The sequence below is a fragment of the Aptenodytes patagonicus genome, chromosome 3, assembly GCF_965638725.1.
Source record: "Aptenodytes patagonicus chromosome 3, bAptPat1.pri.cur, whole genome shotgun sequence".
Taxonomy (NCBI): domain Eukaryota; kingdom Metazoa; phylum Chordata; class Aves; order Sphenisciformes; family Spheniscidae; genus Aptenodytes; species Aptenodytes patagonicus.
In genome coordinates this window covers 107,765,854-107,781,909 of record NC_134951.1, presented here as the reverse complement: position 1 = coordinate 107,781,909, position 16,056 = coordinate 107,765,854, and the positions used below count along the sequence as shown (strand labels likewise).

Here is a 16,056-nt window from a genome sequence, read left to right as displayed (position 1 = left end):
CTCCTGCTGAGTACATTTGTATCTGCTTTTCATCCTACTGATATAAGTGATTGGGAGGATAAAAAGAGGTAAAGCTACGGAGCTTATCCATGAGGTTGATGTTAATTTGGCTGAATATGAGTCAACTGGATGGGAAGTGGAGGAGGTAAAGGATCTGCCAGTTTTTTTGCCTACATCCAGTCTTCTCAATTTTCATAGTCCATGCTTCAGCTGAGGTCTTCACTGAATTCTGGTAACTTATTAGAGCATAAGAAGGCAATTTAAAATGCTGTCCAGGAATCAGAGTCTAGCGGTATCTGTATAGTCTAGTATTTTAGATGTTCTCATGTACTGTATATGCTTAAACCTTTCGATTTGGGTTTGTTGGTTCCCCCCCCCATTAAGAATGTTTATGATGCTTCCACATACGCTGCAAGGAATAGATCAATTCACACCATGTACAGTGAATACCCGCCATACATGCAGTTTCAATAAAGCATGTTAAGAGCAGATACTGGTCCTTAAAAGACCGTATATCAAGCATCCTCAGCATTATGCTGGAAGAACCAGAATCACACCTTCCCTTGCCTGTCTTCAGTTACAGCTTTGTTGACCAGTGACCCTTTGTGACTCTGTTCCCTGTTTCAGGAAATACTTCTCTGATCTGACCTGGGTGATTACATTATTATTTTGTCCTTCAGCAAGACAGCTTTTTATATTAAAAAAAAAAAAAAAATCTTTAATAACCAAAGAATACAAGTTAATGAGCAGGTGAGCCTTATTCATTTCGGTAGCTTTTAGAGTACCCTGAGTTTGCTTAGTACAAACGCATGCATACACAGGCCTATGCAAACACACACTTATACATTTACCTGGCTGCTTTTATGTATATGATAACACCGTGGCTTTTCCATATCCATTATTTTCATCTATCTACAGTAGCAGCTCCAGAGTGAGAGCTCAGTTGCTGCGATTTTGAAATTCTTTGCCTGGGGCACATCTCTCAAAGCTCTTCTGTTCTGAACTCTAATTGTAGGAGTAGGCTCCAAACACCTCAAAGAAAGGCAGCCCAAATTCTGAGGCTTCAGTTTTTAGGAAACTAGAAACTGAATGCTAGGTCATCAACATACACTCTACTGTCTTCAGCAGTGATCAGCCTCGGGGGAAGAGACATGGACCCCATAGTAGGCAGAAGCCTCAGGAAAACTTTTTCTAATTCCTTATGCTTAGAGATTAGACTAAATAAGGAAGAAAAATGTCCTTGTCCTTTTAATTTGGATTTGGAGTATTATACCTGGAGCTATTCTGGTTGTCGATGTAAACATCAGCTCCCTCTCTAAGTTCTGGGCTTCAGTGACATCCTTTGGCAAGTAGTTCCCCAGTCCGGCTACTCTGTGAATGAAGAGTTTCCCTCCTTCCTTCCATTTTGAATTTCCTGCGTTTCACTGTAATGGCGCTTGGTCTGTGTTATGAGACAAGGAGAATAAAACCTTAGACCTATTTTTTTATACCATTAATTTATATATACTTTTACTGCTGTGCTGGTTTTGGCTGGGGTAGAGTTAATTTTCTCCATACTAGCTAGAATGGGGCTATGTTTTGGATTTGTGCTGGAAACAGTGTTGATAACACAGGGATGTTTTCGTTATTGCTGAGCAGTGCTGACACAGAGTCAAGGCCTTTTCTGCTTCTCACACCACCCCGCCAGCGAGCAGGCTGGGGGTGCACAAGAAGTTGGGAGGGGACAGAGCCGGGACAGCTGACCCCAACTGACCAAAGGGATATTCCACACCATATGACGTCATGCTCAGCATATAAAGCTGGGGGAAGAAGAAGGAGGGGGGAGACGTTTGGAGTGACAGCGTTTGTCGCCTTCCCAAGTAACTGTTATGCATGATGGAGCCCTGCTTCCCTGGAGATGGCTTAACACCTGCCTGCCGATGGGAAGTAGGGAATGAATTCCTTGTGTGCGTGGCTTTTGCTTTACCTATTAAACTGTTCTTATGTCAACCCACGAGTTTTCTCCCTTTTACTCTTCCCATTGTCTTCCCCCCATCCTGCTGGAGGGGGGAGTGAGCGAGCGGCTGTGTGGTGCTTAGTTGCCCGCTGGGGTTAAACCATGACAACTGCATTCTCTCATACATCACTATTTTGAGGAAAACAATACCTGCTTTCTGAGTCTCTTTTCATAAGAATTTTCCCAGGTACGTTGTTCTGCTTTACTTTCTCTGAACCTTCTTTAAATCTGTCATACTTTCTTTGGAAAGGGCTGAGCCATTCTGTCGTTAATACTGGAAATCAGAGAGTACTGTTGATATTTTCCTTTTAACTTTTCTTGTCTTCTGAGGTGTTTTTAGCCTCAGCCACGAGCATGACACCAGCTTCACAACTAACCTTGGGCTACTGGAAGGGGTACTAATAGATGCAGTTTTCAAGCTGATGTTTTCACACTCTTCCCTGGACTCTTTCAGAGTTGGTCAGGATGCTGCGGCTCTCTATCTCTTTTTCTCACCTAGAGATCATTTAGCCAGCCTTGTCTCACTCTGGAGGGACTAACAATACATACTTGGAAGGCCTTGTGTCTTAAAGAGGACATTGATGGAGGTCACCTCCATAAAGTACATTCTGGTGAGGCACCTACCAGGATCGTATCTAATCCCCTTGTTCCTTTAACTTACACTGAATTTTGAGAAGTATTTTCATTTTCAAACTGAAAATAAAATAATGTAGGACAATGTTGCATGAAATTGCATCTCCGGTGCTGCCTCCAGTGAAAGTCTATCATCTAACTTCACCTCTGTGCATCTGCTCAGGATAATGCATTTAGAAATCAGGGATGTTTTGCTTTTTTCAATCTTGGAAGCAAGTGACCTGGATTCACTTTTAAGAATATGATTTGCAAACTTGTTGACTAGGATTGTTCATTCGGAGGATGAGTTGAATTGCCCATATAAATCCCCTTTATCAAATTTAATAGATGGATAAAGTGACCCTTTGCTTTCCATAGAAAAATGCACAGTCCTTAAAAGATATGTAATTTTTTTTGAGAAGTATGAGAGGGTTTTACATCTTTAAGAAACCAAACAAATTCCAAACAGAGAGAGAGAGAGAAGGTTGCCTTTCTTCAAGCCGCCAGCTTTCCCAAGTGTCTCATCCTCTCCCCTCTGTCATCCTGAGGCAATGTGCCTGCATTTGTGTGTAGATTTATAGTTTATCTTTATCTATGGCTTCATCTGTAGGTAGCTATTATAGCCGCCTTGCCTGGATATTGTTTGGGCCTGATAGATCTGTCTGTAGTTCATCAAAGGGGAGCTGAGTGGCTAAAAGCCATTGGGTCCAGCTGAGGATGAAATACGAGCCATCAGCCTTGGTAATGGCTGTAAAATTTCATAATTACACGGCCTTTATTACATTGCATAATGATCCTGAAGCAGTATGGAACAATTAATTAAGATTTTCAACCGTGGCTCTTTCAGAAATTAAAAGGTGCTAGTGGCTGAGAAATGGGGAAGTGTCTTGTCCTAAAAGCATTAGGGATGCTTAAGAAGTACTTCCTGGGTACTTAAAAAAAAAAAGGGGGGGGGGGGAAGAAAAAGAAGTGAAGAAAAAAGACAAGAAAAAGAAGATCAACTAGTTAAGCAGCTAATGTCAGAGTAACGTTTTTGTACTTTACTGCTAATTCTTAATGTCAAAGCTCGTTTTAAAACTCCTGCAATAGTCACTGCCATAAAACTGTTCCTTTTCTGTTCTGTAAAAATTTTCATGCCTTTTTTCCCCCGTGTTCTGTTCTAGCCATTTGTCACATTTATAGAAGTTGAGCTCTGCACATTATTAAATAAATGCATGCCATGACTTAGGAGGGTCACTTAGCTGTGTATTGGGGTGTACTGACCAAGGATTTTCTCTTACGCACTTTCTCGTGTCTGAGGCCATTGAAATTCTTTGAAGATCTCTGCAGTTTGACAGATGTCCCCAAGGAAGACTTTTTTTTTCTTTACTGTTTTGATATTTTTCTTCCTTCCTTTTCTTCTTTGTAAATGCAGCGTATCAGATGTAATATAGTATTTTCCATGAGATTGACCTCAGACCGGATCAGAAGTAATTAGATTCCTAAGGTGATGCAAAGGTGTCTCACGGGTTTCTGATGTACGTACTGAAAGAAAAGGTGTTCATGTATGTGCAATGAATACTCAGGGAGAAAGGGGAGGCCTGAACCCGTGCATGTACACATTACCTGTTGTGATCAGTCTCTGGGTATAATTCTGAGGGCCAGCAAATTGTGATCCAGATGGGGTGCGGAGTACTCACTGTGCCAATGTGGTAGTAAAACTGATGAAAAGACAGCAAAAATAACCCTGGCGTTCTCCACGCACCATCAAAACTTTCAGGTCTTAAGGGAAGGAATCTCTTTTTCACTACGTGCCTTTTTTCCCCCCTCAAACTATTTTGATTCATACAAACTCTCGATATAATTCTTAGATAGGATGAGCAATGAGTATTATTGTTTTTAAATTGACCAGTCATCATATAAGGTCCTATCATTCTAAATATTTTATGAGAAGCTAAGGTTTCCCCAAGGCGCTTCTAATAATAAACTTTCTGCAGAAAATTTAGAAAGGATTATGTGTTTCAAGGAGGAGCCGGCTGCTTGAAGTAAATTCTCTTGTTGAGTCATTTATTCCCTTAATAGGAATTTTCTGATCTGCTGTCATTCTTGTTCACACACTGGGTGTCACTGCCTCTAAAACACTTGTCATTCTTTAATGGAAACAAAATAGTCATTGCAGTCAGAGCCGCAATGTCATTCCACTACCCCTTGCTGCGTCGGCAATAGTGAAAATGACAGAGCGGCTCTCAGTAGGGGTAATTAAAATGTAAATATTGATATTTTATTATTTGAAATTACTTTCCAGTGCGGCATTTAATATCACTCCATCTGTGCGGCTCTGTTTAGCGGTCACTTTAGTGCAGCTCTGGGATGCCAAGCGGCGGCTTGATCCCCGTTATGTCAAAATGCTTGTTGCTGCTTAATTTTGATATCTAATTAAGTGGAAAAGTACAGTCCACACTGTAATCCATGGCATCTTAACCAGCTGCTTGGGTATATTTAGAATTAATCTCCACTATGGAATCATCCTAATGTATGCAATTAAGAGTCTGCCGATGGCTAATTAGGTGTATTAGAATCAGGCAGCTTCCTTTTTTTTTTTCTTTCTTTTTTCTCTCTTTTTTTTACTGTGTGTGGACTGTTGTAGACTTAAGACACAGCCTCCAGAGATGATCTTAATGGTACATATACACTCAACTAGGTAAACTAGAAATTTCACGTTGATGTAGGAGAATACGTGTAACTCTCTTCCCCCAAACCAGGGAGATTATAAACATCATTTGAATTTTTTGGCATCTGCAGCACATTAAGAAAATCAACTAACCAGTAGAAAAGTTTAAAAAACTGGGAAGAAGAAGGAAGATGTGTAGGACAGTGTTCTGAGCTGTCATTTTCCTGCCAGAGGGCGAAAGGGTATATTTACCCAAAATTTTGCAACCTGAAGTTTTTGCTTTGGCTATGGAAAGAGATTTTAGCTTGCTCAGCACATACAGGGTTAACACAGATACGTTGATTGGATCGTAAGCACGGTTGTCTCCATATGCTAATACATTCCAGTATTGCATTCATATTATTAACATGATTGGGGAATTCCTGGAAACCTGACTTTGCCTGATGGAAAGATGGAGGGAGCAGGGATTGCCACAGCTCTCAGTGAGGAAATGACTGGTGGCTTCCCCAGGGGAGCAAAAGGCAAACAGCAGTGACCCAGCACTCTTTGAGGAAAAGCGCTCTCAAAGCAGACCCGTGGAGGTTATTAGTAGAAGGCAGCACGTATTAAATGCAGAAGAAATCCCTCCTTTCTGTGGGAAAAAAAAAAAAACAAACTGATGTAAAATAATCCAACAAACTTGGGTTTGAAGCCTAATGTGCACCAGGCTGAAGAAGCTTGAACTCTAATTTCTTGATATTCCTAGTCTGTGCGTGCAGTCGTTGGGAGGCTGATGCATACAAAGATTGAAGTGAGCAGTGCCTGAACTAACGCTGATTGTTGTTATTGGTTTAGTTAGGTTCCTCTCTCAAGTTCGTGTTCTTTTTTTCAATTTTGTTTAGTTCAGTAAAAATAAAAAAAAAAGGGAAAAGGGTGGACTCTCTTTGTATAATTATGTGTGATTCTGCTAGCTGAACTCTTTGAAGGATCTAGGTAAGACATACCACACACTGGATATGGACGTAGAGTGATGACTCTTCGAAGCTGAACTGTGTTACCGTTTTCTTGACTGGAGTTTGAAAGAGATTCAGCCCTATTCATGACACTTGTTTTTCATCTACAGTCACTTTACTTATGACAGAATGTAGTTTTTATTTTTTCACCCACAAATCTGGCTTTAGTGTACTCATACTCAAATACATATGTCCACAACAGATTGAAGGAAAACTTGTGTGAAATCAATATTTATGTTGAAAATATGATTGGTCTTTTTTTATATAGGCTCAGTGAAAGAAAACAATCAGGGTCATAAATACAATCCTGCTCCATTTTCTCCCATGCAAATGTCTGGGCGCACAGGTGATACCTCAAAATATGCCAGACATTTTCAAAAGCAGATTTCATATAAAATACTGTACCCCAGCCGCAGACTTTTCAAGTCTAGGGGCAAAGATGGTTTTAGGAGCACACCATGTCATGTTGTCTGCCTCTGCTATTTTCAGTAAGAGGGCAAAAAAAAAACCCCTGTAGTCTAACCAAACCATCTTCAAAGGTTACAATTTAAAGAACTGCAAGAGCTAACTTTAAATAAGCAGATCATATCACATATGTAGTGCATTAGAAAGATTACCCTCAGGAATCTGCAAGTTTATATTGCTGACCTTAAGGAGACCTACAGAGCTACATTGGGCCATATCGGACTGCTAGTCTGAATTTTGAAACTTTTCCATTGTCCATATCTTCGAATTCAAAACCTCACTGCAGAGAAGCTAATGCACAAGGAGTGCCAACTGTCTAACATAGAGAAAAAAAAAAAGCAGTTTACTACTTATCAGGTCTTCCTCTGTTCTTAGAGCATCTAGTGATAAATCAGAACATAAGTGTTTGGCCTGGCTTCTTTTTAATATAAGGTTGGTATGAGTTTGGAGTAAAGCTGTTTAAAATTGTGGGAGTGCCAGTGGTAAAACCAGCCCAAAGGGAAGATCAAGTATTAATCTGTTTAAATCTATTGTCTTATATTTTCCTTTTTCTCGGTGAATACTGAAATAATAAGGTGTGAAATGAAAATTAATGGAAATAAAGAGTACAGTACTTCAAACCACATGTTTCTAGAAGTGCCATTATAAAGTACTCCATACACAGAGGTCTTACCAAATCTGTCCTGGAGCAAGGGTGACTCACCAGGTTTTTTCATCTTTAATGTTTCACTGCAGAGTATTAGCAACTGAAGGGGGTTGTGTGAAGCCAGGGAGGCATTCTTAACCAGTCACATTTTCCAGCTCCTTTCCATTACTATTGCTAAACAAACAGCTCACAAAACTTGTGCTGTAACTAGAAGTAAGAAATTTAAAAGTAGCTGCGTAGAAATATTTGGGTGGTTATAGAGGAGTGTCTCTGATTTAAGTACTGAAATCAATTTGAACTATAGTGAGTTACATCTCACTATATGCATCTTACCCTGGGAAGAAATGACAAGCTTAAGTTGCTTGGTTTTAGTATTATCGTGTAAGGTTTCACAGGGTAAAAGACAAACCAGAAATATTTCTAACTGGTATTTAAATTACATTAACATCTTTTTGTATAGCTTGAGTGAAAGGTCATGCTAGACAAGCAGCATCTTCACTGTTTGTAAATGTCTAATTTGCTGCTTTTAAATTGCTGTGAACTTCACTTACTTAGTCCTGCTGAATGAATCCAGTGTTGCAAATACTTCTGACAAGCGACTATTTGCTTAGTGAGAATCCATTGTTCGTAATGGATTGAGAGGGACATGCAGTGTGAATGCATTTTTATTGCCGTGCCATCTCTCTGCTGTTGTTTCAGTGAGATGAAAGTAGCGTTGTGATAAAAGCCCTGGGTTTCTTAGAGCTCTGTGTGGCATTTCCCGTCTTACTGGTAGGTGTTAGTGAAAAAGTGCTTATCATAGGCATTTTTTCGTGTTATAAAATATTTTTTAAAAAAGTATATTTTATAAGAACTTGGACAGCAAGAATTAGGAATACAAACACGCTTAAATAAAACCCAAGAAAGTACACAGGCTTGGCTGAAGACATCCCAGCACTCTCCGAATGCATTTTACTTTTTGACTCAAGAGTAATTCTTGGGCACCTCTGCATATGCAATCTGATCTTCCCTCTCCCGCAGCCGTACAGCTAACAGATGGCAGTCACAACTCGTAGCGCAGAGAGTGCCGCTCACAACAGAGCCCCGGTGCTGCTTTTGCAGTGCTCTGCTATAGGGGCAGAAGGAGATGCTATATAGCAAAGCGTCTCTCGGAAGAGGCGGTGGTTTTACTGTGCGAAAGTTGTTGGATGAAACTAATTTCTAAACATACCCTTAATTGTAGCACATCAGTTCTAAGTAGCTTGGAAGCTGAATCCAGCGTAAGTTGAGCCGTTGGCTGTATTTCTGGTCAATTGTCGTTTGTGCTTTGGGACTTGATTTTTGATTTTCAAGTTTGGGCAAATACTTGTGCTTTTTGTTTCGTGAGCTGACACCTTTCACATGAAAATCCTCAGTCATACTTAAATTTCAGCTTGCTATGGTGTCACGTGCAGTTATTAGCCCTTTGACCGGGGGCTCCATGAGCAAATGGGTATGGGGGGGAAAAAAAAAAAGAAAACCTGAAATAATGGGTTCACCCCGGCATAATGAGTTGTATCTGTTTCTGTTCCAGCTTTCACCAAATTTCATCCATAATCTGTGAAATATGTTTGGTGATTAGTGAGAGCGCTCTCCTTCTGTTTAATGGTTTTCATAACCGCTGAAATGTTTGTGGGTCTTGATATATATTTTTAGACTACAGAGTATTTTGAAATGCAATTAAATCCATTTTTTCTTGGATTAATATAATAAAAAGGATCTCTTAATTCAGATCTATGTGGGAGATTCAGCTCTAGATGTACCCTAAAAAAATGAAGCATGCCATCCTCTTCCTTGGATTTCTGAGAGAATAATAGTAAGTGGCAGTCAGGCTACGAAGGTTTCCTTCAGCAAATACTGTGATCGCGTCTAGAAAACATCATCTAGCCCTAGCAGAAATTTCCCTGGCCTTTGTTTACAGCCCTGGAAGCCAGCTGAAGTTGTATGATGGATCCGGGCAAGCGTTGAGTGCGTGCCAGGAAGGGAGAGGAGGGCAGAGTGACAGCTGTACGTCCGAGAGCGCACTGGGCCCGAGTCTGATCTTGAAATGCAGTGGAGTTTCTTTACATTCCCTTCCGTGCAGCTGGGATAAGCCTTTGGCCCACTGTTTGTCATTTGATCGTGAGGCCACGCACTCTCTAAATAAAGTAATCTGGGCTGAAAGAAAAGTTTTTTTAAAAAGTGTTTACAATAGCAGTTTGTTCTTTTGACAGTGGTGACTATACATCATTTTTGAAATAAGGAAATTGTGCTGGAGACATCAGCACCCATAAAACATTTAGAAGGAAGTAAATCCATCAAAATTAAGTGTAAATAATTTAAAAATCCAACTCTTGATATTTCAACTGTGTAAATATATTGGATCTGCAACACACTAGTGAACATGTCATTTTCAAGCACGGCTTTGATTATAAAAAATGTAAATGAAGGTATTTGAAGTACAAACCAGGGCAAGCAAGAGAAATATTTTACTCATAAAACTAACAATCACAAAAGCAACTGGTAAGATAAATGGGAGGTGATTATCAGAAAAAGCGAGCAACTCCCAGATTTGCCAGCAATTTCATACCTGGTTTGATCAAATATTCGGATTTCTAAACACGGAACAGAGAGGAAGGGAAGTTCATTCCCTGCAAAGTGAAATAAACTAGGATTCGAGTCAGAGTAGCCTGATTTAGGCATCACATCAAATGTTTAAGGCTGACAATAATGGTAGGGATAAGTCCAGCCACTGTCTTTTTTTTTGTCCAATAGTTCTCAGAGTGCTGTGTGCAAGGCACAGATCTTACTTTGGCACTTGACCATCTGCAGCTGCTTCACTCTAGCCCCTAGTGAGTTAGTGTCCATGAAGTCCATCTTAATGAAGTAGAGGAAAGGGTCTTCAGGAATATAAAAGATTTACCCTGCTTAGCATGGAGCTGTGTGCAATGTGAAATAGAGAGCAAGTGGTGCATGTGCTGATATTTGAAAAGATCTGTGGTTTAAACAGCCCTGTCTAAGAGACTGCAAACCGTGTTTGGAGCTGGCTTGGAGTGCTGGGCGCTGCAGAGCGCGGTCAGCTTGCCACCGGTTGTTCCTATAATAAAAATGCTAAGGCCTTTTTACCTATTTATTTCTGCTTCCTTTGAGCTTTGGGTTTACTGGTATGTGAAAGGAAAAAAAAAACAAGCATATGTTCGGTTGCTCAATCAACCTTTTCTCAATCCACGCTCGGTGATCTCTGTGAGTCATTACGGCATAATTACAATTTGAGTGTGATACGCTGTTTGTAGAAAAGTATCTATTTTTAGCTGAAGAAACACTACAGTCCCTGAAAGGAGGAGAAAGAAAGAAAAAAGGGAAGGAAGAAAATCTGTAACCAGCAAATCAATGCTATTGTTAACTGATATTACGAGACACCCTGTAGATTTACAATGCTTGCATTCAGCCCCATAAAAACCGCACTGAAAAGAATGCCTACCAGGGGTTAAATTCAGATGCCTGCGCTGCAGCCTATTTCTGTCAACACTCAGCTCGGGAAATAAACATTTATGCTTTCTGAAATGAAAGTGTATTTTTGAAGACTAGCCGTCAGATATTTTTTGCCCTTCACACTTTCAAATGCTTAGCCTTTTTTGTAAGTTGACTGCAAAGTGCATCAGTTTGCTAGGCAAAAAGAAAAAAAAAAAAATCTTGACAAGTGCCCCTGGCATCATTGTCAAGCACATGAGCGTCTAGTAGAAGATGGCAGGAGGATTGGCACAAAACATGCTTCCTTCAAGCTTCTTACCTCAGGGGTACCTGACTCTTGAGAAGCCTTTCAATCCTTCCAAATGACGTTATTGCAAACTGTCATCTGGTTTATTTGGAGTGCGCTGTATCACAGATAAACATGCTATTTAACTGCAGGTCAAGGTACAGAGTCATTCTGCTAGCAAATGCATGAGATACATTAAATGGCATTGACTTGGGGAGGGAGATGGAAAGAGATCAAAGTTGTCACCAATATGGTACACGCTAAAGGGGAAAAAGGTACACAACATTGTATTTTAAAAAGCCATTATGCAGTTCTACATTTAAAACATTGACCTGCAAGACTCTGAAGGATTACGGAGCCACACAATGCATGACAAAGTTCAAAACCACACCGTCGTGCAGCATCTCAGGGCGGTTGGGAAGAGCTTACAGTTGTGATGGGGGAGGCTACCACCGGTCCAGAAAGCTGGAAGCGTATTTCGTCTAATTTGGAGACTTTTTTGAAAATAGTTACATTTTAAAATAGAACGTGTCCACTTGTCACAGACTGTGGTTGATCTAGGGGATTCATATAAAAAAAGCTCAAGAGAATCAGAGCACAGTTTGGCATGAAATGAGTATAACCTCCTCCAAACAATTAAAAATAAATCTCTGTATGTAAATACATATGCCTGTGTAATCTATTCTTTTAACTGGGACTTGCTGAACATCTAAAAGGGCGTTGGTGTGATACAAGAGACGTGCTGGATGCTTTCACGTTTTCTGAAAAAACAAAACAAAACAAAACCAGATTAATTGCAACTTGATGCAGCTTTGCATTCCCACGAGGGATGCCTTTAAAAGTTAAAACATGCTTTCACTGAGCAGGCTTTCAAGGGGAAGTTACTTCGATCAGGAAGAAAATAATCATGTTTATTTGATTTATTATTGGAGAGCAGAACAGTGTGGTTTATATTTGCCAGTTTTTCTATAATGTAAAAAATTTCTTTTGATTTTTTATGTGTCATATAAAAACAATTAGTATATTTACTGCACCAGAATGCAGTTTTTTCAAGAGTGCAGTACAATAAATTACAGGAAACATCCCATTTTTCCCTCTCACAGGGCACATGTAATTTCCTTTGACTGTGGCACACAATAAATGTTATTGAAATATAGCATTATTTATTTAAAAAAAACCCCAACAAACCTGTACAAAAATAGATAAGTAAATAAAAGAAGGAAGTCGGGAGTTTTCAGGAAAAAAAAAGGATAGAGAGAAATTGCAGGTTAAACTTTTTTTAATCAAAACTGATTTTATTGCTTTTTGCTTAATTAAACTCCTCAGAAGTGTGTGAAACATTGTTATACCTGAAAAATTGTTAATTTGTAAATCCCAGGGACAAAAGGGCTCCACTGCAACTTTAAAGTTTCTATGCACGTAAATGTCAATAGAGTGCCTTCTCCATCATCAGCACTAAATTCACATTGATGCCTCTTTTCTTCTCTGTATTGATCCTTCCATGAGAACGTAGATTTGTATCTGTTAATTAATGCGTCCTGAAACAGCGTTTGTATTAATCAGGCAGATAAGAAAAATTGGATGCCTGCACCCTCATGACAACCGTAAAAGTGCTGGCCCTGATAAAATCGTGGATGGACCTCAATAAAAAAGTTCCTCCTTCCACTCAATAAACTAATCATCCTGCTTTTAATTATTCGGCAGAAAGATGTGTGGAGATTGGAGAATGTGTAAATCTATTTACTAACAGCAGTGTCTGGGAGGGAGAATGGGGCTGTCACAGGACGGTGCTGCAGGCTACGTTCTCTGTCCATCTGCTACTGCAGAAAAACTGGTTCTTGAAAGACGGGAAGGAACAGAAATGTTGAAGCTAATTGAAATCATGAATTCCTCCCTATAACCTTTCAAATGATTATTTCTTCTCCATTTCCCTCTTATTTTAATCGTAGATGTGTTATTTTCCATTGACACCTCTTCAAGGGTTTCCTGTTGTTGTTGGCTCAGTTTTGTTAGGTTTTTTTGGAGGCAGAGAGCTACAGTTCTATCACAAGACTCAAAAGACACTAAGAGAAAATGAAAACAAATAAGGAGGGGGAGAAAAATGAGAGCGAGCGAGCATGCAGCCAGTTTTATGTTTCATTTTTTATGGATGCCTGGTGGTTTGGATGTGGGGTTTTCTTTTTTATTGTATTAGTTTTGCTGCTTAGTGCTTATAGAGAAAATCTTGTTTGGAGTAGATGCCTTGCAGATTTGCTAGTTTATGATATATTCCTGCTTGACTGTAACTCTCGACTTTCAAAACAGAAGAATGCATTTAAGTGTAATCGAACACCAAAAAGAATGTTCTTACGGCGGGAACCCTGTCAAAGGACATGTAAGCAGCTCCATAAACAACTAAAGGAAAGCCTCAGACATGTCTTAAGACCCTTTAAGAAAAGCTTGACTAATCCCCTTTGATGATTTTATTAAGTACTTGGGGTTGATGGTGCCAACTGGCAAACTACTGCATTTCACCAACAGGCCAGGAAAATCACTTCCTCTCCCATATTGCTTTGTAGCTCCTAATGTGATTGGGATATTAGCAGTTTGATATAATAAATTAACAGGTACTGTAAACAAGAGTCTGAAAAGGTAAGACAGTAAAGATGTTTGCCCTTAGTGATCCCATTAGGAAAGGCAGCAGGAAAAAAAGAAAAGAGCACAAGTTAAATTCATTAAGAGGCATTTATTAAATTTTTAGTTGCCTTCAGAAAAAGGATGCTGTGACTGCTATTCAGTTGGCACTTCAATATGCCACCCTGTTACTTCAACAAGTGTAGTAGAGGTGGGAGCCATTACAGAAGTAATCGGCATCTTTTCTGAGGAAGGGGGTGTTACTTCTCTTTCCCCTGAGGTTAAAGTTCAAAGAGAATTTTCCTCTTTGTGATAAACACCTTAATTCTATTAAAACATCAAATCTTCCCTTTTAAAGAAGTTTTTTTTTCTCTCCTAAATTACCCTTCTTGGTTTATGGTAATGATGAACAGAGTCATCAGATCCCTGTTTCACAGCATCAGGTTTTAGAAATAAGCATGAATATTTCAGAACAAAGAAGACATCATACAAACTGCAGACTATCACAGCAATACTCCCCAAATTAATAGGACTCTTACAGAAAGAGCCTGCAATTTCCAACTTGTTTATAACTTCGTACGCTGATTAGAAAACGTTTGATTTTATATTGATTTACTTTCCTGTAGTAGGATGGGGAGGAGAGGCACAAAAGCAGAAGGGAGAATAATAGAGTATGTACATGTTTTATCACAATGTATATAAAAATAAATCAAAAAGAGGAGCAGATTTCTGACAAATCCAAACGTGCTTAATATTTTTCCTGTATTTTTCTCCTATTCAGGATTCTCCACTTTGTCTCTAGCTGACCAGATGAGCCTTCTGCAGAGTGCTTGGATGGAGATTTTGATTCTTGGTGTTGTATACCGGTCACTTTCTTTTGAGGATGAGCTCGTATATGCTGAAGATTATATTATGGATGAAGACCAATCCAAATTGGCAGGCCTTCTTGACCTTAACAATGCCATACTGCAGCTGGTAAAGAAATACAAGAGCATGAAGCTGGAGAAAGAAGAGTTTGTCACCCTCAAAGCTATAGCACTTGCTAATTCAGGTTGGCAGAGTGGCATGACAGTTGCTACATTTTTAATATGTCACTTTTTTTTCTCTCTCCATAATACTTTCTGCATGCTTGTTTTAAACACGGTTTTAGAATAAGAAATTGCTAATCAGACCTTAGCCTATAAGGCAACACATGAAGTAGTTCAAACTAAGAAGAGCTTTCTGGTTCTAAGTAGTTGTGGAGTACGTTCCTAAGGGAGTGGAGAACACTGCACTGTATGATTTGGAGAGTATTTTACAGGCAAAGATCCTTTCAAATGAATATAGACGTTGTTCTCCTAAATCCATTCCATAATCCAGGCAAGTCTAATCATTGCAATTAAAACGAACAGAAAGGATGCATGAGAATATGCTAGATACGTTCTCTTTAAAGGCAGCTACTGATTTATTTGATTGGGTGAATTCAGGATATGGGAGGAGGGAGGAAACTTGTATTTAATCTCAAGGACCACACCTTACCTTACGGATCCTCTGTGTTTATGAGAATGCTCCTGCAAAAATTATTACCTGTGCAGCAGGGGTTAAAAAATCAGAAAGAATTTTTTTTCTGCATTTGAATTTAAAAGTGCTGAAGCAGTGAATACTGTCAGATAAGTAAAAATCGTTTGTGCTTTGTTGTTTTTCCTTTTGTGTCTCCTTAATGCTTTATTGTGGTCTTAAGTCCCTTTTAGCATTTGCATAAAGTTCACGATAGATCCCTCTTTAATGACGTGCCGATCATTAGATACCTGGGTGTCAATAACATGCTCTGATGCTATGTTCCATTGACAGTCACACCGTGCCCCTCCATCTGCTTTTGTTTTGACCCTATCTTTGAACTTTATCTTGGTTGCTGGCCAGTAGTTTTCCCTTTAATTACAAGAAGGAAACTGTCAATAAAATCTGTTAAATGGGATGCAATGAGTGGCTTGAATGGGCGGACGGCTATTTGTTCAAATTCTGCAGCATTCAAGGTATTGACAGTTTGTTTTCTGGGGCCATATGTGACGATCAATCTCAGGCTGGGCTCAGCCGCGCTGAAAAATGAAAAACCAGATTGCTTTTGCTTACTTGTGGATGACGACTTGTGATTTGGCGCGGTCCTAGTGAGATGAGACCTTCTGCCCAAATTGCCCCCCTGAGAGCCAGGACGCGTGACTGTTTTTAGAAATAATTTTTTAATTGATTTTGTAATTAACAGTTCATCTACAATATTGATGCATGAATCCTCAGATTGATAGGAGGGAAATTGTTTTCAACAATGAAGTTGTACTTTCCTATTTGTCTTTG

The 16,056-nt window shown here is 39.4% G+C and overlaps 1 protein-coding gene across 14 annotated transcripts in view; it reads left to right on the top strand.

Annotated features, from left to right (window-relative positions):
* ESRRG (estrogen related receptor gamma) overlaps window positions 1-16,056 on the top strand; it is a 410,058-nt gene that overhangs the window by 380,328 nt on the left and 13,674 nt on the right. For all 14 annotated transcript variants that reach the window (XM_076334579.1, XM_076334574.1, XM_076334586.1 and 11 more), the window contains one exon: window positions 14,510-14,779. In XM_076334579.1, the coding sequence (XP_076190694.1) occupies window positions 14,510-14,779 (270 nt within the window). The remainder of the gene's footprint in view (window positions 1-14,509; window positions 14,780-16,056) is intronic.